General features: G+C 36.8%; 1 protein-coding gene across 1 annotated transcript; it reads right to left on the bottom strand.

Annotated features, from left to right (window-relative positions):
• Window positions 1-1,855: 1,855 nt before the first annotated feature.
• On the bottom strand, window positions 1,856-2,823 carry LOC110894680 (E3 ubiquitin-protein ligase ATL23). Its single transcript, XM_022141903.2, has one exon. It carries the CDS (start codon window positions 2,696-2,698, stop codon window positions 2,309-2,311), a length of 390 nt encoding a protein of 129 aa, XP_021997595.1. The 5' UTR covers window positions 2,699-2,823; the 3' UTR covers window positions 1,856-2,308.
• Between the last annotated feature and the right edge of the window lie 23,302 nt (window positions 2,824-26,125).

Genomic DNA, 26,125 nt, shown 5'->3' with positions numbered 1-26,125 from the left:
ACTTTTAATAACATATTTTTCTTTTTTTAAAATATAGTTAACGAGTGCTGATGAATAGTAACTTTATTTTTATAATAATATATAGTTTTTAATATATTATAATAGTTTATTATTATATTTACTTTTAATAACATATTTTCCTTTTTTTAAACATATATTTTCTTTACCTTTTTTTATAACTGTTTTTTTTCTTTTTTTAACATATATTAATTTATCTATTAATTTGATACTTCTTTAATAATTTACGTTTATAACTTTTTTTTAAAACTTAATTACGCAGTTGTGCTCGATTTCTTTCCTTGACATTCCGTTATAAGTTTTGGTAAAAACGAAGTTGTACTCAAAATAAAGTATTTATTTGGTATCATGAAACGGTACGATGATAAGCTAAATCGTTCTAATGGTTTGATTTTCTAAACAACATGTTTTATTTTCAAATCACATTTGTCTTACGTTATTTTTGCTCGGTTTCGCTGCAATGCGCGATATAATAAAACTAGTAATCTATTATATTTGTACCAATTATTTATCCAACATTCAAAGAAAACAGTATGATATAGTTCAATAATAGGGCTGTTCAAAAAGCTCGAGTCTCAGAGGTCGCTCAGAAAAAGCTCGTTCGATATGGCTCGGTTTGAAACTGAGTCGGCTCAGCTCAGTTAAAAAGTGAGTCTAGCTCGGCTCGGCTCATAATAAGCCGAATTGGCTCAATTTGGCTCACTTGGTAACTCGAATCAGCTTAGCTCGGATTATTTTACTTTTAATATATATTATAATATATTTCAAGAAACTGATTATTGTTTACATGTATCTAGTAGTGTAATTTGATATCTATGACATATTCGAAGGTTAATTACCATACTAACGAACTTATATTGTATTTCATTGAAATTTTAAACTCATTTTGTGTTGTTATACTTGATTTTGTCTTATAATATATTAGGTTGAGCTTCTTTAGATATATTCTTTTAAACTATTGAATAATATTTTAGTCTACTGAATTTTGAAAGCCATGTTTTAATTTTCTTTTTAAAATCAATGCAAAACAAGCCGAGCCGAGCCGAGCTAGCTTGGTTTAAAACCAAGCCAAGCCAGAGCTTGGATTTTCACCTTAGTTTCAAACCTGAGCCGAACCCGCTCGGTTTATAGTCAAGCCGATCCCGAGCTTACCCTGGCTCGGCTCAGTTCCACTCATGATAGTTCATAAATTTAAACAAATGTCCCACAACAGCGATATGATATAACCCATAAAATTTGACAAACTTTCAACCGAAAGCATCATATATGGAAAAAATGATGAAAAGTCCAAATGTGGCAAAGTTTTATTATATGTTGGTTCGATTTGATTAAAGCGAATATGAAAATATTGAAAACCAAAACTGATCCTTTAGTTCTGGTTTTCAAAAAACAATTGATCGACCCACCTGTTTTTGATTTAGTTCGGTTTTAACGGTTCGATTTTATCGGTTAATTCGGTTTTTTACACAACCCTACGCTAGTACTTTCACTGATACCAAAGTAAATTTGATCAAATCTAGACCATTTATATTTCCCAAAAATAAATCAAATGGACCATTTATATTCCGCAAAAATAAATCAAATAATAAAATTTCTTTAATTGTCACGCTAAGATATTTTCAGAAGTTAATGTAACCTCATGATCCACCATTCACTCCTCACCAAGTTACAGCTATATACTAACCATCAAGAATCGCTTTTATCCTCATTCAAATCCCCACTCCTCCCGGCGGCGCGTTCATCTCACGTATTCCCGTATATGCTCTGTTTTTTATATTCATGATTCACAATCAAATCAAGACATTCAAACCAAAATTTAATTAGCAGAAAAAAAAAATTAACAACACCGAACTTTATTTTCAATATGAATAATCAATCAAATAACAAATTATAATCACTACTTTTTTACATTCGATCCAAATTCAACTTTCACTACCAAGAAAGCGGAAATTTCCAATGAAAATTCCGAAAGAAAGAATACCTAAACATTCTGACACGATACCAATACGGCATAATACCCTAATTTAGCAAATAACAAATCATAATTACTATTTCTACATCCATCGGAATTTCGCCTTTCAATGCTAGAAAGGCGAAACGTCCCAGGGAAAAATACCTAAATATTTCTGACACAATACCAAGATGGCAGAAAACCCCGATTTAGCAACACAATACCGACAAGACACTGACAAAATCAGTTCTGTTGGAAAACTGTCGCTAAACACTGTTTCCTGCGCATTTCTAACGAATTTTGACGTGGGAACGACACAGTTTTCTAGTAATAACTTTTTTAACACGGGTTTGTTTCGGTAGAAACAAAGAAACTATCGTCAAGTTTATTCCGACAAACCGGGCACACTGGGTTCTTCGACAACCACATATCCGCGCATTGTAGATGAAACCCATGGTTACACCCCGGAAACATACGCGCAAGTTGTTCGGGTTCAACATCGTCTAGACACACGGCACATTCCACCCCCAACACAAGATCTTTCCCGGTGGCAACCGGAAGCTTCTCAAGCTCACCGGAAGATAACCCATTTTGGGTGGCGGGTTTCACCGGAGGATCGGTTTGGTGGTGGTAACGGGCGGCATAGCATAGCAAAGAAATGTAGGCAATGAAGACGATGGTCATGCCGGCGCAGGGTAGAAAGAGGGCGAGTACGACGGAGAGGAGCATGGTTACGCGCCGCCGTTGACAGTGGTAGGGTGTTGGGGGAATGGAACAGCAATGCAGGGTTTTAAAAGGGTGAGGGTGTTGTGCGCACCCTGGCCCACGGTAAGTTTCGTGCGAAACTGAAGTGAATGGTAAAGTACACCTTGGCTGTTGTTATAGTACACATCTGGGGAAGTGTCTGAAGAATGATTGGGTGTTTTTTTTTTCCTAATTATAGAATTTTGATTTCTTTTATGTTCAATATTTATTTTGTAATAGTAAAGTATTTTTTTTTTCCTAGTTAAAGCTGTTTTTGAGGTTATTATTAACTTTATAATGAATATATGTTGGTTATTTTCTTTCCAAAGGCAACAATTTATTAACATAAACACAATGATGCAATCACTAATTTGAGACTAGCATGTGAACCACAAAACATTGACTAATCTCAAAGGCACCAAAGGTACTACTCTAGCCTTGACTAATCTCACGCTATCATGTCAATTCTACACCCAAATATTATAGAACCACAAACTATTGGTGACGTTTACCCACAAATACTCTAGAACTATAGACTCCACTATTTTACTCCAGCCACCAATCACACACACCTTAAATACCCCAACCCTCATATCTGTTCCAGCAAAGGTTTGTAACGTTGCAACGAACCATGCATGGCTAGGGGGTAGTGACGGTGTTGCCGCGCTGCAACGAACCCGCAACCTTCAACCCATGAGGTACCCTAACCCCCTCAGTTTTTATCATTATTATTGTGTTTATTATATATAAAACTTTAGTTATATAAATAAACATTATGCAATTAATATAATCATTTTGGAACTGATTTATAACTAATAAATTTTATTTAAAATCGTTAAAAAGTAGTAAATCATATTTTCAAAACAAGGTTGAAATTAGTCACACCTTTTTAATAAAGGGGTGATAAAGCGGCTTGTTTTCAACAATATATATTCTTGGACACCCACCATTAACCTTTTCTTCTATTCTTGCTTCTTCAACAATGTTTTCGTAATCATTCAATATGTTTTAAAACTTTAGTCCCTCGACTGTATTTCTAAATGTTAGTCCCTGAACCATTAACTTGATATCAGTGGTGAAGCTTGAAAATTTCCACCGGGGGGTCGGATGTCACTGAACCTAAAAACTCTATGTAAGTAAATTTTTTTTATAAAACCGGGGGTCGAAAACGTATATACCTAGAAAATTCTACTCGAAACGTACATACATAACACTACTGAGCGAAAAGTTTGGGGGGTCGGGCGCCCACAGCCCCTTGAAAGCTACGCCCCTGCTTGATATCCTTGAGTAAATGAATCTAAAGCCACGAATAAACTTCCCAAATATTCATTTTCATCCTATTTGATTTCATTAGGTTTGAACTTCATCCTTTCGGGATGATTCGTTCGACCATTGAGTTAGGAGGTGTTTTGGTTAACAAATCTTGGACAAACTTGTTGAATAATCATACCATCATACTTCTTCAAATCATAAGTTCAATATCGTTTTCGTCTTATATGTTGGTTTTGTCATTCGATGAATCATTGTTTGAGTTGAGAAATATACTTTGCAATTTATATACACAAAATTGTTTATGCTTTTGCGTTTGAAAACTTGTTACGTAAAGTTTTCTTACCAAATTTGGTCTACACTTGTTTTCAAGGATTCTGTAAATCTTTACATTAATATATGAAGTGGTTGTGACCTTATATTTGATAAAATGACTTGAAATTGCCATATTGCCGCTTGTGAATATATATCTAGTATGAGAGCGACTAGACTGTATATATCATTATATGTAAATCCAAACAAACTTGAAACTTGTTTTCTAATATATGTTAGGAGAATATCAACCCACATCCTTTATAACTTTAAGGTGTCAAAATATGTGTTCTCTCTTGCTTTAGTGATTCGTCGTAGGATATAACACAAACTACATATCGCCTACACATTTATATGATGTATTAGGTCCTTGCAACTTGCAAGATGCATCACACTATTATATTGTATTTCTTGATCAAGAATCTTCTCATTGTGCTTGCGGATATTGAAACAAAAAGGTCTTTCATTTCAAAATTTGTATTCAAGTATCTAGTCATTCTTAGAAAACTCCTCAAATATTGACGTACTTGGATCATCCCTATAAGAAACATTAGCCAATTTATTTAAATCCATATAGAACCTGTTCAATTTGATCAAATACATGCTCGAGAACTTATATATTAGTTAATATCCATCAAATACATATCCTCTATATAATCTCAGTATCATTGAGCTCTATTAGTTAATATCCATTAGACCTAATGAATCAAGTAGTTTATTTTAGGGATAACTTTGTAAAATGGTAACCAAGTTTTAGGATTGTTCTAATCAAGTCACTCTTAAATTTTTTTGTTCCAATTAGGTCACTTAATTTTCATTTGATGTTTCAATTCTATATATTTTACCTAAATACGTGTGAAATGACCAAAATGCTCATAAATTATTAATTTAATTAATAAACAAAATAAAAAACACCACACCTTAATCTTGTTTCTTCTCTCTCTCCTCTCTCACAGACTCGTCTCTCTATCGCTGTTACTGGGGTGTTCATATATTATCTTTTTTATGATATGATATGATTATTTAGTTCCTTTGTCAATGAATTTGATTTAAAGTAATGACTGATAACACTAGGAGACAAGAACGTGTAGTAACCTTAAACTAAAATTAATGAAATATATTTAGTTATAATGCAATCAAACAGTGGCAAATTGACAAAGCTTCAGGGTTTTGAAGAAAGACAGTTGAAAAAACGACCACAATCATCGTTTAAAACCAAATCCTGCCACCGCCATCGTCACCATTCGTTTTTCAAGAGCCCAGCACCGCCGCAACTGAATCTAAACGTTGATCTGAATATCATCACCATTCGTTTTTCAACTGGAATCGTTTCCGATTCTGACCAGACCTGAGACCGGCACGGCGGCATCGTTTTGGTGTAGTTTGTGACGGTGGTAAGAGGCGAAAGACAGAGAGAAATCAAAGCTGGAAAATATGTTGGTCGGTGGTGGTTTCCGGCGGTGATGGCCGTAAATTTTTGGCCGGCGGGCAGGTTATGGATGCACAAGAGGGAGAAAGGGGAAGGACATAATATTTTGTTATAGTTTGAGATTTTTATATTATATATTTTTTTAACATTAACGGGTATTTTGGTCATTTAAATTTTACTTCTTTTATTTATTTGATTAAAAAAATTAAATAAACATCATTAAGGATTGGTGACCTCCTCGACCTCCTATTCAGGTAAAATGTATAGGATTAGAACATTAAAGTAAACATGAATGATCTAATTAGAACAAAAGTTTTTATGAATGACCTAATTGAAACACTACTCAAACTTAATTACTATTCTATGACATATTCCCTTTATTTTAACACCAAGCAAATAAAATATCATTAGGATGCATCACTATGTAGATACACTCATAATTAATTTCGGCAATTCCTTTTTGCAAAAAAATGTATGCCACCAATCGTGCCATATGTAACATTATTTCATTTCTCATTTGACTTCCACTCAACCGCCTATATATCCAATAGGTTTAATACTTCCAAAAGTATGGACTTAAGGTATCAATAGCTCTCACAACTTTTGAGTTTGATCAGTCATCTTTATTTCTATTCGTTAGGACATTGTTAGCCTTGAAGATCACCATCGTTATCTACTTTTCTAGCTAGTGCGTGATGGAGAAGGAAACATATATAGACACTACCTGATGTGTATAGTTTGGTCGATTCGGTTATTATCCTCAACCGAAGCTGAAATATAAGTCATCGATTAGTCTATTTTATTACCCAATTCGATTTATTCAATTAGATTGACATTTTTGGTTCAGTTTGTTTAATTTCGATTAATAGCCAAAACCAAAATTGAGCTAGAACTTTTGCTTAGAAATACATGAAATTGAGATATAAATATATAATACCCCACCCGAAACTTGGGCGATCATGCACAATTGATACCTGACTTAATAGCGGACACGTAATCTTTCTCGTGAACTTGCTAATCCTGTGACATGTTTAAAAGATTTTTATGTCAGCTTACGTTGGTGAGCTCATGCATAATTATATAAAAACAATCATTTCTTTTAGAAACAATTAAGAGTACTAGTTCTATTTACGAGACACACATAGATTGGCACATGCTTTGGTTACCTTAGCATGTCCACATTTTCTTTTACAGGTGTGCGTATACATTCCATTCACCTTACAAACTAAACAAATACCCGTACTGGGTTGGCGTACTGCCATTATATATGATTGTGGCACACTGCCTATTATGAGTGTATTTTACTACTGGGCAACCTATAATGTGAGGGCTCACCACGGTTTCCCCAGCCTCATTACGTATCCATGGATCCGGAATACCCCAATGCCCATGCATGTATGATACATCACATTCATTTATTTATTAGGTTTGGGTGTGTTATAGGCCTTACATGGTCCGAACACCTCCTTCACATCACATATATTTATTACACAAACATATATTACAGTTTTCGGAAAACAAACATGATACGCACCTATTTAACAGTTGGTAAACAGCTGCTAGTACGATCGGGTACTATCTCAGAGTCCTGACACAATTACATAATCCTGGGTTAGGCAATGGTACACCTTACTAGTCATTATCATCATGGTTGAATAGTGGTTAACGTTACCTTGTTTAAGAATGGTTGATCAGTCCATGCCTAACTAAAGCTAGACTACCCAATACTCACCCTTAACAATTAATAACCCTAACACCTTAAACTAATATCCTTACTACTAATAATAATAATATTACTAATAATAATATAAATATTAACTACTAAAAATAAATAATAAATAATTAAACATAAACTTAAACTTAAACGAGAGCATACCTTAAAACTATCTATGACAGTTTCATATAGAGTCTGTCTACTCGAATTCTTATTCGTGCTTCAAAAACAACTATTAACAACACTCAATGGGGTATCATATACTTGAGATTCTCTATACTAGAGTTATCCTATTAAAATTTACAACATACGCTTATCTTTATACAACAAGGCTAGCAGCTCAATTTCTTTAAATATTCGATGTGGGACAAGAGTTGTGTGTGGGTGCTTGCTTCCTCACACACGTATTGTTTTGAAATGTTATGTTTTAGATATTATTATTATATTGGTAAAATTAATTAAATATTTCACTCGTTTTTCTTATATAACTTTTAAAATATAACGTTTTATAAAGTGATCAATAAGTCATTGAGACGAGCTCATTTTTATCTACGTTTTAACCTAAGTTTCATTAAAAAAGAGTAGGGTTAAATATATCTCCTATAATAAGCCAAGACTCACCTAGATATCTCATATTTCAATGACATCCTGCTCGTTACTTACTCGTTCGACAACATATGAAAAAATATTAGTTTTATATATTTTTATATGTCTACAAATTGGGGTGTTACAAAATACATGAAATGATGGTATAAATACATGAAATCAAAGTATAAATACATGAAACGGATGTATAAAATATAAAATACATGCTCTGAAGGTATAAAAGCTAGAAATATATGATAATATGAATGGTTCGATTCGCTTCGGCTACTTTTGGTTAAACAAGGAAAGTTTTTTCTTAATTCAGTTTTTGGTTAATCGGTTTTCAGTTAATTTAGTTTTTTGTTAATTCTAGTTCGGTTTCATCTGTTTTTTATTCGCTTTCGAACGATTTAGTTATTGCTAATCCCCAGACCTTGTTGATAACGTAACATATCAGTTTTTTTAATTAAAAAATATAGCAATATGATACTCAAATTAAAGAGAATAAAATGGCTGTTTTTATAGCGTATTTTTTTAAATACTAACGTACAAAAAAATTATAGTCATTTAAAAATCATGGGGTAGTTAGTTTTTTGGAAAGGGTATAACATGTAACTGCTAATTGATTAACCAAAATTTGGTTAAAGATGAGTGAATAAAGGGTAAATTACAAAAATCGTCCTTTATGTTGACATCAGATTGTAAATTATGTCCTTTATCTTTAAAATGTACAAAAAACGTACTTGAGCAAACCCTTGCACGTTATCTCCTTTAGCTCTAACTTAGTTAGTTTTCATGGTTAAATCTGACCAACACATGAGGGTATTTTTGGTCATTTTACGCTAAATATATATACACACACATACCCATGTTCCCTAACTACTAGATCACCACCTACCCCCACCCCTACCACCCACCTTCGACCACCACCACACAAATAATTTGTGACTGGTTTACAATCTTAATTGTTAGCGTATAATGTCAAACCCATCTTCAATACCACAAACAAGAAACAAGCCCATATCTTACTAGGACTAGGGTATTTTATTGCAACTAAACATCAGGATCAACGTGACACCACCACCAGATCTCTTCCGGGGCTTTCGGTGGACAAACTCCACCCTGAACTCTGCCACAATTGCTTCTTTCCCCCGCTACCTCAAGTCACCGTCCTTTACCCCTAAAGATCACAAATCACAGGCAAAGGTTCTTAGGTAATTACCCCTAAATATTGCAAATCACCAATTCCTAATGCACCTCAATGGCTGATTTTTTCCCCACGCCCATGATCACCACAACGCCGGAGCCCCGCGCTCCCTTTAGCATTGATGTATGGCGGTGTGCATGCCGGAAATAGCAGCGGCGTTGGTTTAACCATCATCGTTTACATATCTGCTTACAAGTATGGGGTCGAAGGAGGTGGCCCGTGATGGAGATGACGAGTAGTGATGTTGGTTTTGGATTTAGTGTATGAAAAAGGCTCGCTGGAGACCCTGTCACAGTCACCGGAAAAACGCGCGCATTACCAGAGAAGGCATATGCGGTGGTTATGATGGTCGGTGGCAGTTATGGTGCTTAAAATATGGGCATGATTTTGTATATGGTGCTCAAAAAGTGGCCGGTTGGAGATGGTGACCGGTTTGTGACAACTGGCACAAAACCGGTAATTTCCGTACAATTTAATTATTATTTAATATCTGCAATTATGTGCTTAAATGTCAACATTGTCTGATTACATGCTATACTTGTGAATTCATGCACGTTTTATACTTCAAATATTGTTTATTGCATTACTATTAGCGTTGCGTCAGAAATACTAGTAACCAACCATTAAACACCAACTAAATACCCCCCCCCCCCCAAAGTGGATGGTCACTTATGTGGCCCCACTTCCCAAAATCTTACAAGATATCTCTTGATCTTGCTTAGATTCATTTGGATTTGGTTTAGATCTTGCTTGTACTTTTAAGAACATGTTATACAATGGACAATAAAATTAGTTGGTTATAAGAGAACTTGGTGGATCATTCTCACTCACACTCCACCACAACCCTCTCCCTCTCCTCCCTTCCCTCATCTCGGCCGAAACCACCATCCACACCACCACCTTCATTCAACTTTGGTCATCCATTCCAAGTGCATCACAAGGTGTTAAAAGCTAGATTGAGAAGTGTGGAGCTTGTGGATCTTGAAGGACCTTCTTCATTTGCTATTATCCAACCCATTTATCATCTTCAACATCAAGTATTCTTCACTAGCCTTGTGCTAGTAGTAAGACCCTGATAACCCTTTGTTACTTCATATTTTGATGAATAAAAGATGATGAATGTTGTTAATCACTAGAACACTAAAGAACATGATCATGATACTTTAACATAAGCTTAATAACATAAGAATACATGTTGAATGATGATGATTTGCTTCTTGATGATTGATGATTTGTGATAGTGATATTAGACATCATAAGAAACCTACTAGATTGTGATTAAACACATGATCTAGTAAGTTAAGGTGATGATCTTGTGAAAGACCAAGATCATCATGCTCTATGTCTTCATGAACTTGAATGATGAAATTGATTTTCATGGGTAAAGATGATTTAAACAAAATACAAATCTGGTAAATAGATGATTACCAAAATGATTTTCTCAAGAAACCAAGTTTATTTAAAAGATTTACAAAGTCATGGTTTCTAAATAAACTAATCATATTTTTAGTGTTTAAACAAGACTAGAAACATGTGTGTAACAAGAAACATACAAAAGAAATATTTTTAGGAAAATCATCTTACAAGTTGTAAATGACCAAATCTTTTAATAATGTGATTTACAAACAAATAGATATGTTTCTAAGGGTAACTCAACCTACTAAATAACATGGTAAGTTACTACAAGTTTTTACAAAAATTTCAAGTTCATGATGTAGTGTAAATTACTTGATTTTGGCACTTGATAAGTGTTGAATGAGTTGTTGATTGTTGTGATGATTTTAAAAGAAAATAAACACATGTTTTGGAAACATGGGAAACCTCCATTTTTAGGGGAAACAATGTCAAAATTTCTATAAAATTTTGATACTAATTAGAAAAATATAAGTTTTGGTAAAACTTATTCCCTAAAAATTCACCTAAAAATATTTACCAAGGTTTCCCTAATTTTTATGTAAACTTCAAGTTAAGAAATAATGATTTCTTCAAGATAAAAATTGATATTAAGTATGTATATTTTTGAGGAAAATATATATATTTATTGATCATCAAATTTTGTGCTAAGTGTATGTAGTATGTATTATATGTAATAGTGTATTAGGACTTGAAAATACACTAAATACTCCTAAAGAGTAAAAATACAAAATACACATACAACATGCATAGACAAATACAAGAGAATATGTTTATGAAAATATATTTCTCAAGAGATTATTTAACTTGGACAAGTTAAGAACTTAAAATGAAGTTTTGGACAAAAATACATAACTCGGGTGAAAAATACAAGATACTTATATTTATTTCTGAGAAAATAATATAAGTAAGATACATAGTTAAAAATATAAATTATTTTTAACAACAAAGAACACATACTTAAAAGATGGTGACTTGTACTTGTGCGATACAAGTCTAGTGACTAACGTTAAATAAACACGTATAGGTCACTACGCTAAATAAGCAAACCTGGTGAAGTTTACGGCGCAGGAAACGCAAAGTTGTGAGTTCATGTACCCACTTTTAATCTTTTACATGCTTTTTAAACTTGGGGAAAATACATGTGTTATGGTATGTTGAATACGAAAACTAAGGAATGATACTTTAGATCATGTCACGAATAGGGTATCAGAAACACCATTAATCGTGTACATACTAAGACCGCGGAACAAAAGGTTAGATCTAATGGGTTTCAGGCAGCCACACTCTTGGTGATAACTAGTACCAAGCAGAGCTTTTGTGTCCCAGTCGTGAATCGACTACTAAAAATGCCTATGGTTAGGATGCTTCCTATGTCGTGTCACATGTTAATGGCCTTGCAAACCATTAGCGATCTCGATTTCCTTATATTTACAGAAATACTTGATTCATACAAATTACATACCATGTTTCATTCAAAGTATACAAACGTTCATTACAAAAACTGCATGAATTCACACCAACATTATGTTGACAATTTTCCGAAAACTCACATGTATTTCAGGTAACTAAAGTGGATGTGCGCGCGGTCTTACTCTTGCTCTTGGATGTTGTTTATGTTGTTAGCTATGTGTGTCAAGACTCCTATGCCGTTATGCTGGGTTTGGTTGTTATGTCACACTCCGTGTGGTGATATAAGGACCAAAACCTTTATGTTCATCTTTTAAATAAAGTTGTAAACTTTTCAGACAATGTCCTATGCAGGGCCGTCTCCGAAAATGTGAAAAAAAATTTTGGCCCTGTGCGAGATAAAAGTTTGGGCCCTATTCGCAAAACCCTTGATTCGATGTTCCAAAAAATTCCTGCACTGATGATGATGATGATATCCTGGGTAACCCTCAATTTCGCCCTTAAACAAAACCCTTTACGTCGATGATGATGATCGCCTGGTCTGGTCACACAGCGTCACAACGAACACAGCGTCTGATGGTCTTCTTTTCCCGCACAGTCGCACAATGCCCAGCGCCCTCTAATGGGTTTGATTTGAAATATGTTTGTTTATTAACCTGGGCCTATTAAACTGTTATACTAAGGCAGACCCATTTCAATTGGGTTTGTTCATTTCTTGTGCACACATCCATACACTAGTTCATTTAAACACAGGCCCATTTAAACTTAATAAACAGGCCCTGTAACACTTAAACACAGGCCTAATAGTTTTGGGGTTCTTGCAAATCGTTTCAGGAAGGAGTAATATGAAATATCGGCCAACTGAAGAATCTATTTGTCTTGTTGATTGGGTAAAAGCGCTTTGAATGAAACTACATTTTATATTATCCTACTCACAAATCCCAGTTAACTCACAATCTTATTATCATTATATTTCTTCCATTCTTAAGTCTGTTTCTCTAAAACAAAAAGGGGAGTTTGATGGACTTGGTGGATCCAAAACTGGATTCTGATTTCAACAAAAGGAGAGTTTGATGGACTTGGTGGCTCCGAGACTAGTTCATTAACACAGGCCCATTTAAACTTAATAAACATGCCCTGTAATATTTAAACACGGGCCTAATAATTTTTTTTATAAAAACATAAAGAATTTTTTTTTAAATATATATATATAAAAAGAAACTTTTGGGCCCTATATTAGTTTGGGCCCTGTGCACAGGCCCATTCTGCACTTGGCCATAGATGGCCCTGGTCCTATGTTGTCTTGTGATGTAAACACTTAACCTATGTTTTCAGTTATGTAATGTTTGGCATTTGGAGTTATTTTTACGAGCATGTAGTATGTTTACCAGTCGTATGCAATGAGAACCTTTCATGATCACACCTCGTGCTTCCGCCTTAGAAAGGGGTGTGATACGGTTGTCGAAATCTGAGCGGGAAAAATGGAAAACAAGAGTTCAAGAGAAGATATGAGGTTTCTGTGTTTATTTTTTGGTTAAATGAAAAAAGAGATGGTCAAATATTTTAGCCAATCAGAATACACCAAGTGTTGGTTAAAAATTAAATTATATTTGTTTTCTTTATTAAAATGTCTTTAAATAAATGAGTAAAAAGAGTAACCTACCCCTGTGTGACCTCACTTAACGATAAAAATAAACTAGGTTTAGGCTAAAGGACATAATGTGCAGGAGTTTGCAAACATCGAGTATGTTTTTTGTACTTTTTAAAGATAAAGGGCATAGTTTGCAATGTGGTAGCAAACGGCTTTTGCAATTTACTCGTGAATAAAAGTGTAATTAGTATTTAGTATGAGGATGTTAAATTGTGTAATTAGTGTTTAAAAGATTAATTTACCCTCATTTTAGGGTTGTACCTTGTGCATTAAATTCTAAAAAAAACTTATAGGGTGAAAGTATAATTTGCATGTGTGTGGTTTAGTGACAAGATATTGTTCATCTCTCAAACTTAATTTTTGCCATCTGAGTGCTTTGTGGTTTACAAAAGTTTTTGTTTACGTCTCTTTGATTATGTATCTGTTAGATTTTTTTTTTTGAGAAAAGGGCGGAAATTTTCATTAGACAGGAGACCTCAAGCAAGGTGCTCAAGGCCCAAATCAGTACAGGAAAAGGAAATTAACAGAAGATTAATACAGTAACATTATAAAGGAAATAAAAAAATTGAAACCTCTCCATTTCTCCCATATTATGTCTAAAAATCCAGCCCGGTTCTTTATCCATACGTACGACGTCGCCTTTATGTCCGCCAGCAGTTTACCAATTGAAGGGGATTTTTGTTTGAAGATCTTGTCATTCCGCGCCTGCCATATACACCAACAAGTTGCAGCCACTGCTACTAGAACTGCCCTTTTTAACACTTTTTGACATTTATGAGAGGATACGGCTTCCAGCAATTGAACAATACTCAGAGTGTAGCGTGGGAGTGGTATTTTCAGCCATTGAAATATCAAAGCCCATGTATTTTGAGCAAACTCACAACTTACAAGTAAATGATTTACCGACTCTATCGCGTCATCGCATAAAGCACAGGTCGTTGAGGGAATATGAATCTGCCGAATCTGAAGATCTTCCCTTGTTACAATCCGATCTTGAACGACTCGCCAGAGGAAACAATTCACCTTCTTTGGTATCCAATGCAGCCAGTTAAGAACTCGTGTCTCACGAATAGTAATGATGTGATCTAGCTCAGCCCTTAGATTACGAACGAGGAATTCTTCGGTTGAAGTACCAGTTTTCCATAGCCATACATCTTCATTCAGGTTCAATACCATGTTGTTTAGGAGATTGATACATGCGGCCCAACCCGCTACATGCTCGGCCTGAGACAAGGTATTCTCGCTACCCCATAACCATATCACACGATCTTGTTCTCGAATGTAGCGTTCGGAAACTTTGCAGCGTTTTTTATTTTCGAGCGCATATAACCTGGGAAACGTCTCCTTTAGTGTGTAATTTCCTACCCATCTATCCAGCCAGAATAGTGTTTTATCTCCTTTCCCCACTTTAGGAACCAATCTATCCTGAACATTAATGGATTGACTTTGTGATATCCGACCCATGTTCACAATTGCCTTCCATACACCCCCAATAGAGCTTTTCATGGGAATATATGAATGGTTTCTCGCCCCGTTGTGTATTGCCATAATCGTTCTTGCCCATAACGAATCATTATCGTTTTTGTATTTGACACACCATTTGACCATTAGAGCTTTGTTAGTGGAAGCTAGGCTCCCCACCCCCAAGCCACCCTCGTCTTTGGGTGCCACGACTTTATACCACGGTACCCAGCTTACTTTGTTAGCTTCCATACATCCACCCCATAGGAATTTGCGTCTTAACCTTTCTAATTGTTTAATCACTTGTAATGGTGCATTAAAAAGCGAGAAAAAATATGTTGGAAGGTTACCTAGAACCGCCTCGATAAATGTTACTCTACCGCCAAAGGATAGTGTGCGTGCTTTCCACAAGGTTAGTTTTTCCTCGAACCTTTCAATCACGGGTTTCCAACTCCTTACTAAGCCCATATTAGCACCAACCGGGAGTCCTAGGTAGCAAAACGGAAAGGATCTCGTTTTGCATCCAAGGTTGGAAGCCATATTTGAAATGTCTTCGTTTGAAACACCCACCCCAAATAATTGACTTTTTGTAAATTTACCTTAAGCCCGGAGGACAAATGGAAGCATCTTAAGAGCCTGGATAGGTTGTAAAAATTCAATTCGGACCACTCACCCACAAACAAAACATCATCCGCATAAAGTAAGTGTGAAATGGTTGGTCCTCTGTTTGGCGTAGTAAATCCTTTGAAGATACCTTGAGTATTAGCACACACCGTAGCAACGTGGAGTGCTTCCATGGCTATTATAAATAAAAGAGGGGATAGCGGGTCACCTTGTCGAACACCTCTCTCTAGAGCAAACTCACAAGTGGGAGATCCATTCACAAGAGTGGATGATCTTGCCGATGACAATAAACCCGTGACCCACTTTCTCCACAACATGGGAAACCCCATTTGAGAAAGAACGGAATCTAAGAACTCCCAACTTAGCGAGTCGAATGCTTTCTCAAAGTCTACTTTGAACAGAAGCATCTTGCCTTTTGATTTCTTAACACAAGACACTAGCTCATTGACTATTAGAGGTCCTTCCAAGATACTCCGACCTTCTATATACGCCGTTTGAGTGTCCGATATTAAATGTCCAATCACCTGTTTCAATCTTTTGGCGAGGATTTTGGATATTAACTTCGAAATACAGCCAGTGAGAATGATGGGTCTGAATTCACCGATGATGAGAATTGGTGGATTTCGGGGCCAGAGTAATAAAACTCGAGTTACATCCTCTATTTAATGAACCGTGGATGTAAAAGTGATCCAAAATATTGACGAAATCCGGTTCAAAAGTGTCCCAGAAATGTTTAATAAAACTGAAAGTGAACCCGTCGGGACCCGGGGCTTTGTCTCCACCACATTCCCAGACGGCCTCCTTTATTTCTTCTTTATAAAAACGCTTCACCAACATGCCAGATTGTTCAATGGATAGAGTCTTGAAGGAATTGTTTGAGAATGGTGGACGATTCTTGTTTGTTTCCTTAAAAAGCCTTTTGAAATAAAGCTTTATTTCTTCTTTTAACCTGTCGGGCTGCGAGATCCACACACCATTAAAATTCAGCCCGTTAATACGGTTATGCTTTTGATGCCCATTTATGATACCGTGAAAAAATGCCGAGTTTTCGTCGCGTTCCATCACCCATTTGGCCTTTGCTCGCTGTTTCAAATTTTCCAGATTGGTGTCTTCTATTTCAGCCATAGTTTTTACCCAAGTGTCTCTTTTCCGGATTTCTTCCTCTGAAAGCACAACCGATTCAGATTTAAGGTCAAGTTCTTCAATGTACTTTGATAGGTCAGCAACTAATTGACGGTTCCTACAGTTGATCTTTTTATACCAAGGTTTAATCGCGAGTTTAACAGCCTTCAGTCTATGGCCCATCAACTTGTATGGTGGATGGAAGGCACGTACCCCTGCATATGCGTGTTTTACAATATCCTCTATCCCCTCCTCTTTTAACCACGAGTTGAAGAAGCGAAAAGGAGGAGCACCATAAGATACATTGGAGCAGATTAATAATAGAGGTCGGTGATCAGACCTGTACCGCGGCAGACCCGTGAGTTTGGCTATCGGCCAGTTAGAAAGGAAGGAATGGCAGACCAGGACTTTGTCAATTTTGCTAAACCTATGACCGTCAACCGACATGTGTGTAAACGAACACCCGAACATTGCATATTCTGACAGACATGCAGTTCGAATGAATTGGTTAAAATCCTCAGCTTGTTGCAGATTGAATTTGGAGTTTTTCCGCTCGTTGGGTTCTCGGACACAGTTGAAGTCACCCATAAATAACCAGCACCCCGAATAAGAGTTTATGAGTTGTATTAGATCTGACCATAAGTTTCTTTTTAACTGAGAATCATGGGGAGCATAAATATTTACCACGTTAAGATCTATCCCCCTATTTCTGAGTTCACCTAATGTTGCAAGGAAGAAACGATTTGAGACCGATGTTTTCCGGGTAAAAACGGATGGGTCCCAAATATTTAGTAGACCACCTGATCTACCGCATGCATTTACCGACTCAGATTCATAACTTGAATTACCCCAGAAACTATTTACCTGTATTGTTGCAGAGTCAGTAAATTGTGTTTCCTGAATGCCAATGAAGTTTAGGTTGTTCGACCGCCTCAGTTCTCTGATGTGTTCCGCTTTCATGGAATCACCAGCCCCTCGAATGTTTGATGACAGAAAGTTCATTTTTTCACAGTTGACACCTGCTCCTCATTGACCTGCTTCCTCAGAACACCTTCCATTCCAGCCATATCGAATCCAAGACACTCACCTACCTCTTTGGTCATCAAAATTTCCTTTTCTACGTCATTGTTCTCTATTTGCATACCACCGTCATTATGAGTCGGACTAAAATCCTCTGACTGCACGCATGATTTGTTCCTATTTTTCGAGCACTCACCGTTTCTATTAGCCCACAAAGTGTCCTTCATTTTCATCGAGGGAAACTTGAACTTGGATTTCTTCGTGTTTCCTTTCCGATTAACCGGTAGCGATTCCTGTTCGGCGGCAGCTTGGGTTGAATTTGGGGGATTATTTAAGTCAATGGGGTTCACCTTATTATTCACCTGCTGTAGTAGCTCCCTAAGGTTGAAGGGATCTGGGGATTCCTCTAAGCCTGAGGTATGTGAGGTGGGCTTGGGGCTGGGCTTGTTAGCATTGGGCTCATGAGGAGGGGTCTCCCCAATACATACTTCCTCTTCAAACAGTTCATTAAGGCCCATCACCGAGTCTTTGGCCCACAGATCTAAATCACGCACACGTGGAGGAGGGGTGGGGTATCAAAAGGGCCAAGGAAGAGTTACTTTCAGTCGAAACTGTGGTCCCTATTTTTGAACCACTACCACAATATGATGATTTGCATAGGGAATGTACGCTGGTTGCCTTTTTGTTGCTATCCTTATTAACCGGGTCCCCGCTTTTTGATGTCGTCTTTTCACCTTCTAAGGAATAGTTATGCGAACTAGTCTGTCCATATTCCGGCGATATTTCTGCATTGCTCCGATGACCGGTCATAGCCGGAAAGATGGGGAATACATCAGTGATATCTTCCAAAATTAGGATTTCATGCGGGTGCCCATCCCATGAAATTGTTAGTTTGTTGTTTATGCGTGCCACATTATTGGTAATAATACCAACCGTACTAACCGAAAGGTCCAAATCATCGTCGTTTGCTTTGGAGGGTATTACTACCAAGCCTATCAGCCCACCGATCTGATCGAAAATACCTGGACCCCAGAACTGCAGAGGCACTCCCCTAATAGAGACTTTTGCTAACCGTTGATACGGTAAGTGTCTACCATCCCAAACATGAAGGTCCTTAAACCATTTCTCCCAGTCGCCTTTTTTCCTTTCCAAGAAGTTTCGTGCCTCATTTTGGTTGTCAAATGTTAATAAGATCCTCAGACCCCCATGTACTTTGTATTGAAACCAATCAATCCATCATCCATTAGTACCTATCGAAGACATTTGAGATCATATGGGTTATGTACTTCTGCCACCAATGTTGAGTTCCTCCAACGTTTCGATGCCTCACTTTCAACCACCGTAATGCTGACCTCTTTTTCTGGAACAATTGCATTTTTGATACCTGTAATAACCTCTGCATATATTCTGCCATCCTTTACGTGTAACGGACCCTTAGTAGTATAACTTGTATCTTCAACCGCCCTGTTGTATCTGGCATTCAGCACCAGTTTATTTGTAGAATGTTTCCACGGTTTTTTCTCCTTTTCTTTGGCAAATTTAGCCGGCTGAACAAATATTTTCCTGTGGTCAATTCTTACAGATCCAAGATCCCCGGCCATGTACGTAGCATCTCTAACGACTTCGAATCTGATAAAGCCAAAAGTGTTTCCTTTTTTATCCCTTTTCCTTGGAACATAAGCGTCAGTCATCATCCCGAAGCCACTGAAAACCTCCCACAGCAGGTAACTAGAACAGTCTTCAGGTAGGTTGCCAATGAAGAATGTGGTTTCCTCCACCGGTGGTTTCCTATGGTTCTTGTTGTCGTCAATAAGCCGTTTTCCTTTGTACTTGGCAATCCTCCATCGTTCATCCGGCCTATCTTCGTATCTCCGAGTATTATCCATACGTCTCCCACCCTCTGTTCTCTTTTTAGTAGAATGGAAAACTCTTTTTATGGAACGAGTAGACCCTAGAGAGCGAATAAAGTTGGATATAACATAATAGAGAGGAAGGTAATCTCAAGGTAATGCACCGAAAAAACCTCACCCGCTAAGCTGGAATAATTTTCCTTGTCGAGCACCTCCGGTGGCCGGAAGTTCAAGAGTTTTAGAGTGGTCGGAAAAAAAAGGATTGTTAAAGGAGCAGACCCCAGAGAGCGAATGAAGTTGGATTATAGTAGAATAGAGAGGAAGGTAATCTCAAGGTAGAGCACCGAAAAAACCTCACCCGCTATGCTGGAATAATCTTCCTTGTCGAGCACCTCCGGCGGCCGGAAGTTCTGCCCACAAAGAGCATGCGTCACTTCATGGGGGGGGGTCAATATATCACTGTTTCACTCATGGTAGACATGTTAAGACATGTGTAGTACTATGTTGGTGGAGTATCTTGTACTAAATGTGACTTATGCATATATGATCTATCTGTTAGATCAACATTAAACAATAGGTGAATCACTATTTTACCCACACCCACACAATTTTCCTCTCTCTCTCTCTCTCTCTCTTCTCTCCATTCATCTCTCTTTTCTCTCCATGACTCTTTCTTTCTAAAAGACCACTACCATCATCATCACCTGCCACCACCATATTTAAGATGCCATAATCAAACACCTTTACCCACCATCGAAGTACTCTTTTAATCATCACCATAAATCACTGTGACACCTGTGTCACTTCAACCATCAAACAAACGCCAAACCAATGAAATATTGTAATTCATACTTTGGACATATATAAATATGTGTATCGTTTGCACATATCAACTCTTGTTCGATTTCAAGCTCTAAATCGCTTTCTGGAGAATTATACGCAAACTGGTGCATAAAACGTACTCAGTTTAATGCGACAAATACTCTAGAACATCAACATATACTCAACATACCTTAAATAACCCTTACATAACTTAGAAATAAGTTTTGAAGGCTTTGGTATGGCAAAAACAAGTTAATTCACTTACAGGGACTAAACTTGACAAACTGCGAAAGTATGCCAATTTGAACTGTAACAAACATTCCGGAACATGTCCATAAGTTAAACATACCATAAATATCCTTTACATAGCTTAGAAATAGGCTTTGAGGGGTTTGGTATGCTAAAACAAACTTTTGGATCATTCAGGGGCTAAAAGTGTCAAAAAGTGCACAAGTTTGCACTTTTGCGCATAACTTACGTTCTGAATACCTCCGGACATCCAAAAATTTATGTAAGCATCCTTATATTATGCCTTAGTGTATGGCATGAGAAAAATCCATTCGTCGCGCAATTTGGATCGTCTTTCGCGCTTATGCGCATTCCGTCGTAATTAACCGAATATCGCGACCGTACGGCCAAACGAACCGACATCCGGGATATTTTTGAGCACATTTTAATTTCCCTATACTTTAAATTCATTTTAGAGCTTTGAAATGGGGTTAACGGGGCTTAAACGTGTCAAAAATGCATCAAATACCAAGTTTTGGAGCTGCAGGGACCAAAACTGTAAATCTACCAAACTAAGGGCTTACGGACCGTAAGCCAAAACCCATACGGTCCGTAAGTAGTCCCCAGTACTGCAGATTCATTGAATCCACTTGCAGTTGGCCTTTCGTTCGTTCAAGGGGCAATGCCCTTTCACCCAATCAAGAGCCAAGAGCCATTTTCAGTAACCACAACATTTTGACAGGTGGACGCTTAGGATCGTGGCATGAAAATCAAGAAACGATCCTAACGGCTTTGCCTTTTCCTATAAATACCCCCCCCCCATTTTGCTAAAAACTCACACAATCTGACCTAAAGGCTCTAAGTTGGAACCATTGTTTCATACCTGAGCCATTTTGATCTAGATTAGCATCCGGGGACCCTCCGTAAGTATTCTTTCGTTCTTTTATTCGCTTTTCGAGTCTGAAAGTCAATGTTTTGTTGACTTTCTGCATTGACCAGTCTATGGTCAACCCGAAGTTCATGGAACTTCATAACGTGAGTGTGATCACGATGGTTATAGTCCGTAGTGACTATACCTACTGATTACCACGTTATCTAGGCTCAGTGACGAGTCGTAGTTTCGGCCAAAATGTGCATTCTTGCATATTTTGTAACCAAACTACTCGTGTGCATCAAAGCCGTTTGTTTTGATGCCAAACCTGTTTTCTAAACTTAGTTAAGCATGTTCTAACATGCTTAGCTCGTCACTTTTAGTATAGTGCTTACATAGGGTCGTAAGGTAAGCGATCTAAACCATCGCTTATACTTTCGAACCCGACCCATTTGGTCGATCTTTAGGATCCGACCAAACACATTAGGTGACCATGGCCGTAACCTTCCGAGGTTATACCTTGTGGTCACGATGTTAGGCGTTCCAAACGCGTTCTACGCGAACGACGCGTTAAGGTAGCATCAGCTATCTAAACGGGTCGTAATGGGCCGTGAGCACTTAGGTTAGGTTTCATTTTAGTATGTAGGCTTTGTTAAACCGTATTACACGAGTCTCCATACTCGTTTGGTTTACGAACCCGCATACTATCCGATCCTTCCGATTATGGTCCGGTATATTAATATAGCTACCTAGTAGGTGCCGTTTGATATTCCGCGATCTCGAGCATTATTTGGTTATTATTCAAGAACTCCAAAGCAATCTCAGGTGAGTACATAGAACCCCATCTTTTACTGTTTTCCAAACTGTTTTGGGGTGAAACACATGTGCCTGTCTGTTACTTTCATGCTTTCCATGTTTTCACATCATATGCCTGCTATGTTGTTAGTACATTATAGTACACGATTTCATTACATTTCATGCTATGTATGCCCATTGTGTGCGTACTTAGTACATTGATTTACATGAACATTTTTGTTGCATATGTTTACTCAGCATATGGACACATTGATTTACATGAACATTTCTGTTGCATATGTTTACTCAGCATATGGGCACATTGATTTACATGAACATTTCTGTTGCATATGTTTACTCAGCATATGGACACATTGATTTACATGAACATTTCTGTTGCTTATGTTTACTCAGCATATGGACACATTGATTTACATGAACAATTTTGTTGCATATGTTTACTCAGCATATGGACACATTGATTTACATGAACATTTCTGTTGCATATGTTTACTCAGCATATGGACACATTGATTTACATGAACATTTCTGCTTCGTATGTTTACTTAGCATACTTAGTACAATTGTTTACATCACATGCCTTCATTTTGTTATGACATTTGGTTTGTTTAACATGGGACAATACATTCATTAACATTAGCTACGCCGTTCGTTAGTAGGTAGTGGTACCATAGGAATTGACAACTCCCGTTCCTGAAGTCCTGGGTTTGATAGGATTGTAAGGAATGACCGAATTCGATATACATAACTTAGATAAACCTTTAATTTGTTTAAGGGTTTATCGCCACAGTCTCAAGGCTTGGATGTATGCATATTTCACAATACCGCATAAATGTTAATATCAATAGAGCATGCATTTTTTCCACAGAACATAATGTTGATTTAAACCACGTTTTACTTCAACGACTTGTTTTGTGCATTTTACATATGGTTTAAGTTGATAAATTTCGCTTACCGTACATGATACATTTTGGGATACACATTACATGATTTACATTGAACATAAACACGTTGACATTGACATACACACTTGGTGGTTTACATTGAACATAGACATTTCGACATGGTTTACACAATAACACTTGACATTTGGTTTATACATGAACAATTTACATGCTGGATGGTTTGGGTAAATGGTTAGTGTAACGTGGCGTATGTAATATGATACAAACATGGTGGATACGCCGCTGGTACTTCCTATATATAAATGCTTGTATAGTATTACATATCGTAGTGTTATCCAAGTCATTTCAGTTTAGATACATTACATTTTACACAAATAACATATTCTTCACAAGACATTGTTTTACAAACGAATTATCTTATACAAACTCATTTTACTTGGTTATTCATTTAACCGTACAGTGTTCTCTTATTTATACATATCATCTGATCATATCGTTTTTCAAATGATTTACAAGACAAAGCAAATTACAAGGTTCATGACTAAACATTTTCTCAAACATAAGTCATGAATTCCGTTTTCACAAAACCAATGTATCTCACAGGCATTTTTATGCTGACGTACCTATTTTCACATGTGTTTTCAGGAGATGATGCACAGGACTTATCAAGATATACATAGGCGGACCTGTGCCTTAGTGACTTAAAACGAGTCAAGAACTAGTTAATTTATGATATGTACTATTTGGTTCTTGTTTGAACAATGTAAACTTTCATGTTTGATCAATAAAACGGAACTTCAATTGCCATGGATTTGAAACAATCGATTCTGTTACAACACTCCCCGACGTTTCCACCACGTTTTGTATGTTCTACGTGGTCGGGGTGTGACAATCACCACTGCTATGATTGTCGCCAAAGCCGATTACCACTATCACCTCATATATTGTAATCGGAGCCACCGGTAGTCGGTTCATGGCCGACATCTCCACCCATTATAATCGGATCCATCGGTAATCGACCTCACCGTCCCCACCCTTGTCCGTTCTATTTAACTAAAACTCCTTCATTGGAAAATACACCCGAATCATCATCACCTATACCTACACCCGTCATTGTTGCCATTATCGGAAATGGAGAGGTCACCAGACCTTATCTTTGTTTATGTATCCTTGAACAAAAACAACCACCATATCAACTTTCACCTTCATCCATTTTCCGTCATCAGCATTAGCCTTAATTGTCAACAAAGCTCCATCATCGTTATCATGAAACCACCATTATGATCGCTATTAACTGTAACCCTGAACCACCGCTGCAACTCATCACCATGATCGATCTCTACCGCCATCAACATCGTTAACCACAACACTACCTACAATACCATGGCTGTTACAACCTCCTATAACACCTACGTCATCATCATTATCTTCGAGATCCACCCTCGGCAACCACCCTGGTAATCACCATATCCATTGTCACTATTCATCACAGGAATAACTTCAACAACTATCATCGCCTTCGACACTTTAGCTTATCGGTTTCAACACCATCGTCATTATAGCACCATCATCAATCACCTCCAACAACAACATCATTGTTTCAACACAAAACCTGCTTAAGTGTCGGAAAAAACATCATTTTGGAACTTGTTAACTTTCAGAACCAATATTCAACCATACCTCTATCACCGTTTATCTTGGTATTCCTCCCTCTGTCACCTGGTGGCAGGTGGTGATGATGATGGTGGTGGTTTCTAGAAGGATAGAAACATACAGAGAGAAGAGAGGGAAGAAAGTGTGTGGGTGGGGTAAAATAGTAATTTCACCTTTTATTTAACATTGAATTTAACAGATAAATGACAGGAGGGACGTAAAGAAAAATTTTGTAAGCTACGACGACTCAGATGGCGAAAATTAAGTTTGGGGGATGAAAAGTGATCCTACCATCAAACTACATGGACACAAATTACACTTTACTCAAACTTTTAACTTGAAGAATCTTAAAATCCACTCTTAAATATATTATGACTAGGTTATAACCCCGTGTATTACACGGGTTGAATAAATGAATTTTATATACTAAATAATAAAACAATGTATCTTTAAAAACCCCCCTTTATTGCACGAGTTGAATAAATGTAATTTTGAAAATTAAATAATTTAAATAATAAAAAGTTATATCTATAAGAACTATATTGTACGGGTTAAATAAATATAATTTTATATACCAAATAATAAAAAAGTTATATCTTTAAAACCACGTGTAATACACGGGTTGAATAAATGTAATATTGTTTACCAAATAATAAAAAAGTTATGTATTTAAAAACCCTCGTGTATTACACGGCTTGAATAAATATGATTTTATATACCAGAGTGAGGTTCGGCTACAAAGTCCATTTTTCTTACAAAGAGTACAAAGTCACAAAATACCACAATTTCAGCCATAAAACACACTCAAAACACATAAATAACAAAGTTCTCCTTTTTACCTTCCAAATATTATAATATCATACTTTCTCTTTAGATACACCAGTTGTATAGTACCATGTAATGTTCTATCTCCGACAAATAAAAAGGGTTACATTGAAAACTTGCCTCCAATCGTGCTCTCGGGCATAATATACATATAAACATTTAATCAACGAAACTACGATTTTTAGGTTTTGATCATGATGTATTTATTTTTTATAATTTTTTGCC

This window comes from Helianthus annuus, chromosome 12 (genome assembly GCF_002127325.2).
Source record: "Helianthus annuus cultivar XRQ/B chromosome 12, HanXRQr2.0-SUNRISE, whole genome shotgun sequence".
NCBI classification, from domain to species: Eukaryota; Viridiplantae; Streptophyta; class Magnoliopsida; order Asterales; family Asteraceae; genus Helianthus; species Helianthus annuus.
This window is presented reverse-complemented; position numbering and strand designations above follow the sequence as displayed.

Excerpts from the sequence above, each read along its gene's own strand:
- LOC110894680 (XM_022141903.2), bottom strand. The coding sequence starts at position 2,698 with ATGCTCCTCTCCGTCGTACTCGCCCTCTTTCTACCCTGCGCCGGCATG.